Source organism: Lathamus discolor, chromosome 3, assembly GCF_037157495.1.
Source record: "Lathamus discolor isolate bLatDis1 chromosome 3, bLatDis1.hap1, whole genome shotgun sequence".
NCBI lineage: Eukaryota > Metazoa > Chordata > Aves > Psittaciformes > Psittacidae > Lathamus > Lathamus discolor.
Window position 1 is genome coordinate 89,627,501 of NC_088886.1, and position 15,844 is coordinate 89,643,344.

The following is a 15,844-nucleotide window of genomic DNA, read 5'->3' on the forward strand; positions in this document are numbered from 1 at the left end:
AGAGATTTATTTTCGTAATAAAAAAGTTATTTTTCTGTGAAACAATCAGAGATGTTTGTCCAGCTCTATTCATAAAATGTGTAAGGCTAGAAAGGTTTTTGCTGACTTCACAATCCAGTGACAGTAACTAAAACATCATAAAAGATTGTGCTCATTCAGAGTCCAGACAAGTTCTGGGCAGCTGGGATTTATCTGGCTGCCTACATTCTTGACATGCCAAGTAACTGACCAGGATTCTTGCTTTAACTACTGCCTATATATTGCTTCAACATCACAGGATGCTTCCTAAGGGTAGGTTTGAGCTTTCTGTTTTACCAATTTGTTCAGATGAATGAAACAGAGTGATTCAGCCATGGTCCACATGCTGCCTTTCACAATTCACATGCTCTAAGGGCCACACAGGAGGAAACGTGCCAGGAAAGAAAACTGGTATAAAAGATGACGACTCAACTTCCTTGTATGTTAAGAGCTGCACAAAACCAGTCAGTATCAGCTAGAAAAATAACAAAGCTAGGAAAAAGAGAGGTTCAGCAAATCTCTGCAGTAGCTGCTGCCCATGGAGGCTCTGAGCTACTCTATTTGTAACTCAAGCTGCAATTTCGCTCAGAGAGAAGCTGATTCCAGAGGGGAGAGGGAACACTGTAAACTGGTAACACTAAATCACTATTTCGAGACCCAATGTGCACATTAACAGCATGGCTATATTCCACACTACTGCTCAACCAGTGATGAAACTTGGGAAGAGCTATTCAGCCAGCCATGTGAGATAAGAGAAAGACTGGGAATAAGTAACCAGGGTTCATTACAGCACACCATGGTGAACAGAAGTTAATTTTAACTCAGTGAGGATCATGCCATGCTTGCCTGGTTCACACAGATACTCACTGCCATGAAAAGGCAATTAGAAATCAGCCATGAGCCAGAGTGTGTGTACTCTCGTGAGCTTTACAAATGAAAAAATAAGAAGGAACAATGTTGCTGTTCTTAGGACTGGCAGACCCATGCTCATATAGGACTTGTTAGCATAAAAATCCCATTTAGCAGTTGATGAGAAGACATGCAACTGAAACATCTTTGAATTTCAACAGTGAGAATTATTTTTGCCGTCTTTTTGTTTTTGACAGAACTTTTCCAAACAGCCTTGCAAAGAGAAGATCCAGTTAAGACAAACCTACCAACATTAAACTAGGCCATACCAACTAATCAAAGTGTCTGTCCTCATACTTTCTATTGCGGAACAGTAGTCTGGGCATTGATAATGTCTGAAGGGATCAAAGACAGGAAGGCATATAGATTACCTGGACCATACCAAAATTGCCTAGATGAGAATCTGGGCAAAAGCACATGCAGAACATAACCTGTGCTACTTATAATCAGCTTAAATCAGGCTTTCATTTACATTTGTACAGGTAAGCCATTGTTTTGCATTTTTCAGTGTATATATGTAATATCCGCATGCTGAGACCTTACAGGTCACATGAATGCAAACACCTTTTCCTGGCTTCCTCATCTTTTTACAGCAGTACTTTGTCAGGAACACTGTGTTCTACCTTCACAGCATTAGAAGATTTATTCAAACTGCCCTATCAAAAAAAGCATCTAGTCCAGAAGAATATGCAAACTAAGTGAGTAGTTTCGGATCTCTTATACAGCCCAGATTTGAGAAGTTTCATGGTTCTCACAACATGAACTCTGTAGTTAGCAATGATCAAAGAAAGACTGGAAAATGCATCACATCACCTCTTAACTCGCATCTCCTGGAATGGAAGATGCCTATTTGCCCTCTGCAGAGCTCAAAAAATGATTAAGAAATATTACACCCTAATGGAATTTCCCTTCCTGGATAGTGAAAGAAACAAAACAACAGCAAAAAACAAACCATTCCTTCATGACCAGATAGAAGAGTATGACCATGTAACTATGGCAAAAACAAGCATTTGAGGCCTGGAGAAAAGGAATTGCAAAGCTTATTGAAATAAATAAAGAAAGGCCTGCAGTAACTACTTTGCCCAGACTGGTTAGACTAGACAAGGCCTCATGTAATTTACATCAATTCTTTGGTTTGAGATTGCTTTCATTCTCCCTACAACCCTGTATCACCTGAGAAGGCATCATGTTCCCCCTGACTCATGGAGAGTTATGTTTTATGTTGTAATTTGCTAGAACAGCGATTATGCGCAAGTGGGAGAATTTCACAAGCAAAATGTCTTGTCAGTGAAAATAGCAGCTTTACTCCTACATTCACTTAGCAGCAGGAGGCAGAAAGTATCCTGGGGTTTTTGAATTATTGTTGAAATGAACTCCAGATGCCTGCAGAAAGACTGCTAAATACATACCTAATTGCCAGTTTCTTTTGTCTTAGCCACACTGCTAAACAGCCTTCAAACAACAGCATTCGATACATTCTGAATTCTTTATTAGCACCTTTATGCAAAATTAAATGGCACTTGTGCGAAGCCAGAGCACAACAGCATGCCAGTGCTTATAAGCAATGTTTCTGGAAGCCTGTCTTGGGTATTCATCTTCCTATGTGTGGGAAGTTTTCTTATAAATTACAGTCTTCCTTTTACATTACATGCACACCAATTTTATATCTCTCAGTTTCTATGCTAGAAAAATTAGCATTTTTATGTAATATTAATCAGGCACCAAATTTTCCTATTTTGAATATTCAGCAAAGGAGACCAAAACTACGCTTCCTGGCCTGATGCCACTCCAATGACTCATCTTTGCTGACATGCAAGCTAACGGGGGTGAAGATTTAGAATTGCTGTTTCATAGAGAAAAAGGAATTGGAGAGACAAGCTTATACATCCCGTACTTCAACCCTGCTAACCCTGACTCCCAGACAATGCCCACAGTACTGAGAACTATGAAACTGCCTCTGGACTATCTGTGTTTATAGGTGTATGTAAAGGTTAACAACTAAAAGTACATACATCAAGGCTTTGGTCTGGAAGTGAGTCTTAAAAATCAAAGATCACATACACAAAGCAGAACCATTTACATATTCAAATAAATAAATGTGTCCTTTTGTTGATTAAGGGAGAGGAGAGGTAGAGGGATCGCCAGTGTAACCACTCTGTCTGTGACACAGGAACACAGCACACAGTCAGCTGCTGCATTGCTGTAATACACAATCCCTCTGCCTTCACTGCCTTCAAACGTCTATGCTGATCTTTTCCATCCCAGCAGCAAACTTCACCCGTGGCTACAGCCTGATGCCCTCATTAACCCAATATTCAGTACCAAGGAAGCCAACATCAATACAGAAGATTCTGTGCAGCACTCTTTCGTTTCGCTTTTCCCCAGATCTACTTGCTTGGATTTTTAGCCTGCTTTCAGTACACTGGGCCAGTGTTACTCTGTAGAGCAGGATTCAGACATGACCCAATCTAAAGTGATATGGAAGTGCTGCTGTCACCTAATGTATACAGGTACAGGTGGGCACATCCAGAACACCAGCACAAAGCCACAGCTGTAAAGCAGGGCTCACGATCTGGCACTTGCTAGATAACTTATCACTGTGACGGTAATCACTTCTGGGACTTTGCCAGTCAGATGGCATGAGATGTGTATCAGGGACACTTGCACAGCTCCATGATGGCTGATTCCCACTAGCCATGTCAGTCTTTAATTCATAAATTGCCTAGTCCTAGGCAAGGACTTCCTGCACAGTGTCACACTTGGCTGCAACACTTCACAGAAATGACTCGAGACAGCATGAACCTCCAATTTCTGAGTTTCAGTTCCATTTATAAACACAGTGTTATTTTAAACACTTCAGGTGGAAAGTGTGGACTTTGCAAAAGTTGAATACCATAGTAAAGATGTAAAGGATGGGAATACCTGGACCTTGCTGTTTTTCGAGTGTCTTAAGAGAAAAAGCACATTGGGCAGCTGCTTCTAGTTAAATGTGTGAAGACTAATGATCTTCAAAATTGCACACTGTGAGCACAATTAATCTGCTCTTTGTTGACCATTCAGCAAAGCAAGCACATGGCAGTGATCTGTTCAATTTTCTGTTTGAAAACAAAAATTCCAAGTCAGCAGTTCCTCTTTTGCTATTTGAAATAATACAGAGCTGGAGTCACAATTAAACACATAAAGCAACTCACAGAATCACAGAATGGCTGAGGTTGGAAAGGACCTTTGGATATCATCCTGTCCACTCCCCCTGCTCAACCTGGGTCATCTGTAATAGGCTGCCTGGGACCATGTCCAAGGCTTTTGAGTATCCAAGGATGGAGACTCAACAACCTTTCTGGGCAGCCTGTGCCCGCGCTCAGTCACCCACACAGTGAAAAAATGTTTCCCGATATTCACAGAGAACCTCCTGTGTTTCTGCTCATGCTCACTTGCCTCTGATCCCAGCCCTGAGCACCACTGAAAAGAGCCTGTCTCAGCCTTCTTTGCACTCTCCCTTCATGTATCTATTATATACACAGATAATATCTATCGTAAGCTTTCTCTTCTCTCACTGAACAGTCCTACCTGTCTCAGTCTTTCCACAAGTGAGAGGTGCTCCAGTCCTTTAATCAATCTTAGTGACTCCTTTGTTGGACTCCCTGCAGTAGCTTTGTACCCCTCTGGTTCTGTGGAGCCCAGAACTGCACATGATACTCCAGGTGTGGCCTTGCCAGGGCTGAGTAGAAGGGAAGGTTCACCTTCCTCAGCCAGCTGGCAACACCTCTCCTATCGCAGCTCAGGATACCATTAGCTTTGTTTGGCACAAGGACGCATTGGCTGCTCATGTTCAAGCTGGTGTCCACTGGTATCCCCAGTTCCTTTTGTGCAAAGCTGCTTTCCAGCTGGTCAGACCCCAGCATATATGGGTGCAGGACTTTACACTTCCCTTTACTGAACTCCATGAAGTTTGTGTCAGCCCATTTCTCCAGCCTGTTGAGGTTCCTCCTCTGGATGACAGCACAACCTTCTGGTGTATCAGCTGCTCCTCACAGGCTGTAACATGAGCAGACTTGCTGAGCGTGCACTCTGCTACATCATCTACTTCATTGCTGAAGATGTTGAATGGGACTGGACTCAGTATTGACCCCTGGGGTACACTGCTAGTTACTGGCCCCCACCTAGACTTCATACCACTGATCACAACCCTCTGGGTCTGGCTGCTCAGCCAATTTTCAATCCACCTCACTGTTGCTCATCTAGCCCATATGTTACCAGTTTCTCTCTCAGGATTCTCTGGGAGGCAGTGTCAAAAGCCTTACTGAAGTCAGTGTAGATTATATCCACTGCTCTCTCCTCATTCACCAAGGCAGTAGTTTCATCATAGAAGGTTGGTCAAGTACGACTTCCCCTTTGCCTAGCCCTTTGTGAACCCATCCAGTCATCATCTGACTGCCCTTCCCTGAAGCAGAGTCATGTACTGCAGTCTCCAGTGCCAGAACTGCGCTGACAGAATTGGATTGTCCCTCCACGTCTCAATATAAACCAGAATGCAACAGGCAGATGAAATCCTGTGAGAAGGAGTGCCACCGTTTTTCCTATCTCAGATGATGTAAGCAGAAAAATACCTTACTTCCTTTACAAAAATTCAGTGGAGAAGTTAGCTTTAAGGGAAGACTGAGGAAAGGGATGCAAAGATGTTTAAAAACTAAATAATGGCTCACAGGAAAAAATAACAAGCCTTTTTAAACATGCAGTTTGTTTGTCTATCCATTTTGTCCTTTTGTCATGGTCCTTCACCAACTCACAGTGCAGAAGAGACTGGGTATTTCCATGTTATCTTCAGAGTCATTAAATGCTAAATGAGACTTCTGCATTGTATTGTTAAGCAGAGCTGATGACATAGCTCCATAAGGGCACCTTGGTCTCATCCCGTTTGCATTAACAAAACCCCAGAGATATCACTATAGAGGATTTGAAAGGAAACTGTGCAGAGAGGTTGATATTGGCATCTGTACATCCTCTGCATGCTTAAATAAGGAGCTTGGTGGTAATCTCTCTAAATAAGACTCTGCAAAGCGTAGCATTGGCATTCTTGGTGCATCCCTAAACCAAAACTGTCACTGCCTTCTGATGCTCTCATAGGGATACAGATATTTGGGTTAGTTCTGTTCATATGGAACAAAGGATGCATCCAGAACACAAAAGAGCGAGGCTAATGCCTTCTCCCAGCCCTCCTCATATACAGGGCACAGGTTACAGAGAAACTTGAATGGGTTTCTACAGTGCACCAGTGTATTTCCTAACTCGCCAACTGCCTTCTGGATGTTGAAGAGCCTAGCTAAACAATCAAACATCTATGTCCTGTTTGTGTGCATGCACGTGTGTGTACCCAGAAGAGAGAGTATGTGCACATGCAAGCAGCTGCCTTTTGTCTGGTAAGAGATGAGAAGACAGTAACGCCTAACTATCTTGCAGATGTATTACAGAGCTTCTCCAGGACCCCTAATTTAAAGGGGGCATTGAAAAGGAGTAGCTTGCAGCAATACAGTCTACATGGCAGTAACATCCTTATACCGATTTCAGTGGGTCAGACTCTTTTTATCTCACTATGTTTTCCTTTAAGCTGAACATGTTTATAAAGTGTGTGCTGAAAGCTAATGAGAAGATCCTACCTTCAAGCTTAGCCTCTGATCAATGTTGTCATACTTTATTTCTCTTCTAACTTCTTGCCAACACAGGCGACCAGCTGCTAACCTGAAGCTATGTGATCTCCAACCCACTCCTACTTTAAAAGCAGCAGAAACCCCATATGTTTCTTGCTTAGCACACAGTAAACACAATGGCACTATAGCAAACAGGCTATTTCAGCACCTGGTTATGTCTGAAACTCCCCTTAGTGCTTTGGGACGCAGAGTAATTTCAATGAATCATGTTCAATTACAACACGGTTATTCCCAAGCTTGTTTGATGCTTAGCATTTAAGGAAAACTATATGCGTACTCACCATAAGGGATATATACCAAGCCTACTGACAATGAAGACAATGGCAAATGTAAGGAAGAGAAGGTCACTCAGTTTTTGACACTTGCAATAGTTTGCCATTTTGGCAGCCTGCAAAAGAAAGAAACATTTGTTTACTTCCATGAGGACAACTGTGTTCTCCTGTATTGTGCGTAAGCTGTAAGAAAAAGATATAAATTTTTTATGAAATCACATTTTCATTGAGCCACCTCACAGGTGACCTTGTAACTCTTCTCCACCAAGCTGCTGGAAAATGTCTCCTTTGAAAAAAACCCAGGCTGCATAAAACCAGAATACATCTCTCATTTCTTCCTTCCCCTTTAATTTCCTTTTTGAAATCCTACAATTTCAGATTCACAAAACTCTTCTAAACCTTCTCTTGAACCCCACTGTGCTTATGCTGTCCTTGCCCCCAGCCTCTTTACCTACCCATGTTTCACCTTTCCAGTATGCTCCACTTGCATTTTCAGCATTCGTTCATCTTCCACCTGCCCTATGCTTGCTGCCATTCTTGTCTTTGCCATATATAAACTTTGTCTCAAATCTCCTACATTCTCCTACAGCACCTCTTCTTCCTTTCCGGCCTACACAGAACAGAGTCCACCTCAAAGATTATACCCCTCCCCTTCAAATATTTTTCCAAGTCCCTCTACCCCTCTCTTTGCAACTTTTGCTTTCCAACTTGTTCCCTATGCCTATTTTTACATGCCTCTCTTATTTGCCTTCATGCAGTCTTCTAACTCCTCCTCAGCGAAGGAGTCACTAATTACTCTTCACTCAAACTGCTCATTAAAACCCTGGTCTTCCATGAAGTTTCTTTGCTCTCTTCTCCCTGAAGAAAACAGTATGTACAAGCAAAGCTGCTGTAAGACATCTGTGCTGCTTTCACAGCATTCATGTACGTAAGCAGTTACTTATTTTAAAACATCTGCTTCCAGGCAGGGACAGTCTTTCTGCTTTCTGTCAGATGTGTCTAGAGGATCACTGCACATGAAGTGAAGTACATGAAGAATCCGATTTAGTGTCCACTTAAGTAATTTGGAACTCTTTCAAAGCCCCCATCCTAGGGGACCTGTATCCATACTGAGAAGATGCTTACTTCTGCAGAATTTCCAGAGGGCTAGGAGGGGGAAAAATTACTACAACTATGCAGACAGAACAGTATTTTGAATGCAGAATTCAAACCAGAAGATTGCCTAAAATGGTGACAGGCACGACTGCACTGTCTGATTTGTTGTTTTTTTTTTGTATGGACACACTGAATCTGAAAGGGCTCAATGCTCATGTTAGCCAACCTGGACGACAAAACTAGCCCGCCCTGATGGATGTTACCTAATTTCTGCAATATTTCCACTGAAAACCTGAATATAAAGGATATTCCTCACTAGCAGAAAACAGGTTAGGAAGTGGGAAGCTCACAAAACACGAGGAAAGCCACCACTAGTGCAAAGAAAACATAACCCTTCCAAATCAGCCCTATATTCCTGTGGACACAAATGAGTTTAAGGGAAAAATAACACTTTGGTGCCAATATGCAAAGCAGAAGAGTCACTAACACTTTGATTTTCATGTGACTGAAAGTTCACATATGAATTCTGGATGTATTTCCCTGGCAGCAGTCACAGTAATGTCAGCAGTGTATAGGAGTACATCTTCCCCCATATGGCACCGGTGCTATGACCCACTGCCATAGCAGAAGAAAGCCCATTGAGTCACAATGGCCCTCCTAGTAAATGTTTGTCGGGGCTTGTGATTGTCTATTTTACACTTTAGAGTAGCATTAGTATTTCCAGTCAGAACAGACTGAACAAATAAAGACCACTGAAGTATGTGCCTCATGGAGAAGCATATTTGCTGAATTTTTGTAAATCATGTGAGAATACCAGCAATTTCTCCTTGTCTTAGCCAGTGACTGAATAGAAGAATTGGGCAAAAATATGTATCTTGCTGTGTTCAAGGTCAGGTTTTAGCTAGCCTATTACAGCTGCTCTCCAGTGGTTTTATAGTTCCATAGATACTGGTCTGATCTGGAATGAACTCTTCTGTCATTCTGCTGGTAAGAAAAGAATCAAGAAAGTTTGGGTAAACCACAGCTAGCACAATGGATCTACACACATTGCTAAAACAGAAAAATAAACCTGTAAAGATGTAATTATTTCCTAGAGCAGAAATCCAGATTCTCTGTTGCTTTCTGAGGCAGTCATGTGCCTTCTAGATTAAAAAAAGATTAAAAAATAAAACCAGATTTACAGCTCTATCAAATCAGAATGTCAGGATTTTGATTCTGCAATAGGTGACTCACACACTGAGGCTATATTCTTGCATAACAGGATCTTTGCAACTACTTTAATAAAAAGTAATTTTAGACAAAATTATTAACGTCGCTTTGATCACAGACAGCCCAATCTCATCATTACCCAGAGCTGTCTAAAAACTGATGCAGATACAGGATGACACCACATCTAAATTGATGCTATGGAAGTTACAGACCATCTTGACTTAAAATAATTCCAATCACCCCTTCTTCTCCAAAGCCAGATGCTTAATACTGCTATCTGGATGCAGAGGCATGGGAACCTGGAAAATCCGAGGGACCAGAGGTCAGCTCACTGCCCATACACAAACAGCCATCAAATTGTCCAGCACTCTCTGCCCAGCAAAGCACAGCAGAAGCAAACTGTAACACCCTGATTCTCTTGGAGACGGTGTTATTGCCCCAGACACCACGTCACAGGGGTCAAGAACCAGAAGCTTCTATCCCACAGTCACCACCTTCCAGATTTTGCAACTTTTGACTTTACCATGTTATATTTCACATCTCTGTAACTCTCCCTGGCACGCAATGCATTACCAGTCTCTGCTCTTACAAGCAACTTATCAAGGGACAAACCAGCCTGAAGTCATAAATATGCACGGCTACAATTGTAATATGTTGTAGCAAGGAAATACACTATATAAATCACTATTACCATCTGACCTGGACTCTTCTTAGGAAATACTCATTCTGCATTACAAATAGATTCTACCTAATAACATGCTAGCTCTCCGAATAGTGAATGCCATGTACACATGCTGATAACATAATTTTCTCACCTCTAGGACAACATCAGCCGCATCGTGGAGACATAAGGTCAAAGTTCCCACTCGTGTCAAATTTGTTACATATGAGAAGGTTATCAGGGTGACTGTTACAATGTGATGTGTAAACATGATGCCAAAATCCTACAGCAGCGGGGGGGGGGGGGGGGGGAAGGAAAAAAAAACAAACAGCCAATGAAACAAACAGTAAGACTCAGTACTCTTACAGAAAAATGTATGGATGCTTTTTAAACCCAGCATTATGGTTACGTTACATAAAGATCTTGTTACATAAGTCTATTACATACCCAGCTATACATTTCATTCACAGTGAATAAAATAATCATTGTATGTTAATAAAATGCAACAACATTGCTGAAACTTAGGCAATATTTACACTTCTCAGTTCACAGTAATTTAACCTAATGAAGTAAACATTTGTGGCTGAAATTACTCTGCAAATGCAAATATACATACAGATCAAATTACACCATATTATTTATACACCAAGCAACATACAATATGAAAAATAATGTGCCATTCACAAGAGTTCAAACAGCAATAAAGAAATGGGAAACACATTTCCACATCATTAGGAGTTATCAGCAGTCACCTGCCAAGAACAGCTGAGAGCTTTCACAGAGCCGAAAATGCCAGTACCAGTTTGTTTGTTTTTAATGAAGCTGCTTTGTCTTCACACTGTAACAGGGTCAGAAAAGTCTTCAAATGAGCTGGTGTACTTCCTCCTACTCAGATCTAACCTGCTGCTGCCTCTCAAATGATGCAGGTTAGCTGGTCTCTAGATCAGTTACTCTGAGCTATTTGGCCTACTGAAAAATATAGTGAGTGACAAAGCTCTTGTAACATCACATTCCCAGATACATGCCAAGGGGCAGGCAAAACAGAAGGAACAGAATGCCTCCCTGGCCAAGATTCCTGGACCGGTTTCTGAGAGAACACAACCCACAGAGGTGAGACTCTTCCCTGCAAGGCACCAACTCAGTCAAAAAGCAGTCTTGCTGAAGTTTGCTGAATTACCTGCACAGCTTTGAGGAAGTGCTATCAAAACCCTGAAGATCACAGTCATCATTTGACTAGGGAGTTTCTCCATACACCGGGTGCAAAGCTACTACCGCAGCTCTCAGCAGAACTAGTAGCTCTTATGTAGAGCTGTCTGAAAGGAGAGAGATCCATGCAGCCTGCTTGGCAAGCATTCTGGAAGGTGGAATTTGGCTTCTTGGTAGCTTTTGTGGGCCAGTCTTGCTGAGCTAAGTGGCCCTCAGAAGAGAAACCAAAATTGAAACCCTGCAGTCTTTAGAGGGGTAGCACCTGGTTTACAGAGGGACTGAAGGTACATGTGTCAGGCAGAAGGGCCTTACGGAAAGTGCTGATGAGCCTCCACTAACACTGAGTCAGCTCCACAAAAGCAGCAGCTGCAACTGCTGCCTGCTCTGTCTCTCCAGTACTGGAAGGAGTAACTGCCCAGTGTCACCATAGCTCTTTTCGGGAATGCAGCAGGCACATAGCAGGCCATATTTATCACATTCAGTGATGCGCAGTGCCATTGCCTCTCAGTACCAGCGCTTGGCTTCATTGCGATGTACACCTGGAGTCTGTGGAAAAACCTGCACCTTGAGCAGTCTCACTAAATGAATAGGGACAGGACCTGCTTTTCAGTCTTTCACTTTATGTTTAATGCTATCAGGTCCTATGACACAAAGCTGAGGGGGAGGAAAAAAGAAAGCAGAATAAAAAAATAAAAAAAGACTAAAAGCAGTGAACCGTATCCTATGTTGGTATATGCTCAACATTTCTCAGCCAGGTTATTTGATCCCCAGCAGTGTGGAGCACAATCAAATACATTCATCAGTCATATAGAGCCATTGCTTTAAAACCCTTTACTTAAAGCAGACTGAACAAAACCAGAATTAAAGGCTGCTTCCCTTTCTAAGAGTCTTAAGGGAAGGCAGGGGTGTGGCATCTTAGTCATTTCAGTAACTACAAACCCACATATGGGGACCATTTCACTATACCATAAATCAAAACAGCAAAGCATCTACCTTAATCCTTGGGATCATAAATAAGCTGCTAGCATTGCCATATGGCAATACTGCAGCCTAGCTCTTTACCTGCTTCAGCTGCAAATGCTATGGCACTGTTCTTCATTTTCCTTCTAATTATGTTAGCGCATAGGCAGTCCAAATGGGGGAAGAAGTCAAGTAGAAAAAATCTCCTCTGTTTTTATAGCTGACACATTAATGTTCTACAAATACGAGATTTCTAGTCCCTCTTGGGAACTCTTCAAGGCACTCTGACAATATGGATTATTCCTAAGCAGCCCTAATGCTCTTGGGCAGCAGTCTTCTGCACTTCTGCATGAAGTCTACTTACAGAAATGCTGCCCAGGGAACTCCTTCTCTAATAACGTTTCTTGAAAGACATAGTTACCTGACTGCCAGCTCTGAAAGAGAGATGCTGCAATGACCTACTGAAAACTGCTAGATAAAAGTAGCAGTGGTATAAATAAGACTACTTTTGCAATTCTGGTCCTTTATTTCCTGTTTCCTCTTTAAATCAGTAACTAATACTATGCTTTGAAGATGTGACCTGTTAGATTTTAATTATACGTAAGGGTAGTGAATACACTTATGGTACAAGTTCCCATAATGTCAAGTGGTACTTGTGTTCCCGGATTATTCAAGCACTTTCACCCATACATGGCAGAAGAGCAGCTGTACAGGAATGAGCTTTTTCTTTTTTAAAATTTATTTCAAACTGTATGTTTGTGCAAGTTACATTTATTTACAGCAGATTTATAGCCTCCAGTTGTAACTGCTGAAGGATGTCATGTGCCTGTGTCATGAAAATACATGGCTAAGAATAGGAGAAAGAACCTACTCCTGACACCATCAGTGGGAAGAACACAGATCAGACAATAAAGAAGCCCCGTGGGTCTCAACTTGTAGAAAAACCTTCTGGGATCAAGGCTTATGCTGCCCACGTTTGTTTAACATGTCACATTCACTGACCAACTGCCAAATGGCTATGGAGCATTAGTGTCACTGAAGAGCAAAACATCTTCATTAGTCACCCCAGCTTCTGGAAATGGGCTATGTTAGAGATCATCAAAGAAAGGGAATATTACCAGCTAAAGGTTTCAACCACTACAATTCTAGTGTACACAATCTAAATTCCTTTCCTCTGAAACAAAAGAAATCAGGTCTATGAAACTTTTTTTACCAAGTTTGACGAAAGAGATCTAGGATCCAAATTCAGTGGAATATAGCATACATTTTCTAGAATTAAAACAGAATATTCAAGAAAATTAGCAGCTACAGATTATTTCATTTTAGAAATGAATGAACTGCCATTAAAAAAAAAAAAGGTAAAACACAGAAGTTATAGGAATTGCCAAACGCTTGGAACTAAAAGGTGTGAACTGACAGAAAGGTCTCCCAGATCTTCTACAAACCTGTTAAAACACTGCATAGAAATTTTATATAGACCCATAAATATACCCATCAAATATTTTTTTATCAAACAATACTTCAAGTATCCAGAAAGCATGTAAATAAGCCTCACAGCTTTTAAAAGTCATCAGGGTCTTGTGAGAGTAACAAAGTTCCCTGATCTAATTTTTTATTCTGTATTTTACAGGAGTATGGGAAGCTGGACAGAGATGATAAAAAAACAAATCGTATTAGGCTGCAGTCTTTGAAAATGAAAACCCTTATGTGTAGAGCATCATTACAGCAACATGTACTTATGAAGCAAGCAACATGCTATTATAAAACCATAAAAGTTAACCTACTCAATTCACTGCCTTAATGCCAATAGTAGGTATGTGCAACAGCCTAAACACCTCTTCAGGCAGGCAGAGATAATCTTAGAATTTATAATACCTAAATATAGATAAACAGGTATTTGAAAGTCAGCAAAACAATTGGAAGTAATTTTAAAGTAATGAATTTGCTATTAGAGAGGAATAAAAGATGGAAAACAGCAAGTACATTTCTTTTGAGCTACAGTGAGTAAAAGATCAGGGCTGAATGCTGGTGCTTTCAGAGAGGACCTACAGCACCCCACCCTGAGAGAAACCTGGCTACCTAAAAGTGGTTGGCTTAATTCCTGCAGTGCATGAGGCTGCCAGGGCACTTTCAATCATCCCAAACTACAACACTGCTGAATTTAAAGTTTTAAAATGATCATCAAGATTTGCATAAAAGTATTCCTCTCACTATAACGTGAAAACATCAACAGGTTTCTCAGGCTGAGAACTGTTAATCTGCTTTGTATAAACTGTCATGAAGTATTACAATAGCACCTGATATTACCTGGCAAATTTCCTGCTTGTTCAGTTAAACACAGCCTTATTTAACAGGGGTGCTGTTTCACACATTGCACATCGGGCACATTAAGAGGTTTCCACATTTTTTAAGAGAAAACCTGTTCTTCCAAAGAGAACTTACAGTGCTGCAAGAGATGGTGTCTGTCAAGCCTGTACTACTTTTTATCCACTACTGTAAGCTCCCAGTGATAACATACTCGTGGGTTTCCTTGACAGCTTGCACTTGCCCCTGGCCACAGAACAGTTTTCCTATGTGACACCAGCACATGGCTGCATTTCTCCAGTCTGATCCTCCTAGTTAGCAATTTTGCTTCACTATAAAAAGAACTGCCTCTACAGTCAAAACCGGTCAGTGATCTAATAGGTTATTTATAAATATGGCATCTTCACTGTCTCCTGCAGGGTACTTAAAATGAAAGGCTTTTGACTTGCTATCATTGCACTGCAGATATTGTGCTCCTGCTCTCTGCTGGAGTTGGATGTTCGCAGACACAGCAGATGCATGGGTGTCATGGTGTTTGTCCCATTTGTCAGTCTTTCACCTGGTGCCCTGGGTTCAAGCACTGCAAATCTGCAGCAGGGGTGTTACTTAGCTGCTCGTAATCCACTTCCCCACCTCCATCTCCCATTCTATTTCCACAGTAGGCTGCTGTAAAGTGTTCCTGATAACAAGTACAAGTTGTTTATATACTACTGAGAAACAGACTTACAAAAGGTAGTTTACCTGCACCTGTACTATGGACAGAATCAGGCTTTAGTTCTGTGCACAGCTCACCAGTAGGAACAAACTCCCCAGATCACAAGGGAAAAAGCTACAGCATTTACTCATGAGATGTGTTACATGAGAAGGGTATTACTGACCCTCCCAATGGCCCTTTTCAGAAGTGTACTTCAGCGCTGAACCTAGATGCTGTTCAGGTAGCCTCCAATTACTTTTCAACCTGAGCAAGGCAACTAGTCAGAACAAGAATTAAATATTCTTTAAAGATGTATTGTTCTACAAAATTGCAGTACTGTTGCAATGATGCTACATTTTCCTCTCCTTCAAGAGGTACACAAAGAAAATTAAATAGAATCAATGGCACAGTGCAGAGGGCTGAACATGAATGTAGGGTGACTGATTAGACACAGTACATTTCTGCACCAATAATCTGAACAATTCTGTAACATCGCTGCAGAGGTTAGGTTTTGGTTGATAAATCCACAAATGGCTATTCAGTATTGCTGGCAACTGCAGCTGATATATTAGTCGATGCTACTCTCGATTTAAATTCATCTCCTGACCATGGCAGGGGGGTTGGAACTAGATGATCTTAAGGTCCTTTCCAACCTTAACTGTTCTATGATTCTGTGATTATACAGCTCTGCTGAGCAGTGGTTTTCTGCAGCTCTGTTTTATTACACATTGAAGTTGTACTCAAGTCAAGCTCATGATGAACAAAACATTTAGCATCTACAGTTGATGTAAGCAAAGGGGTATACATGCAT

General features: G+C 41.4%; 1 protein-coding gene across 2 annotated transcripts in view; it reads right to left on the bottom strand.

The window, feature by feature from the left end:
• The window catches only part of CERS6 (ceramide synthase 6), a 123,076-nt gene that overhangs the window by 19,303 nt on the left and 87,929 nt on the right, over positions 1 to 15,844 (bottom strand). For both annotated transcript variants that reach the window (XM_065670475.1, XM_065670474.1), the window contains exons 7-8: positions 10,024 to 10,152; positions 6,914 to 7,020 (exon numbers count right to left, since the gene is read on the bottom strand). In XM_065670475.1, the coding sequence (XP_065526547.1) occupies positions 6,914 to 7,020; positions 10,024 to 10,152 (236 nt within the window). The remainder of the gene's footprint in view (positions 1 to 6,913; positions 7,021 to 10,023; positions 10,153 to 15,844) is intronic.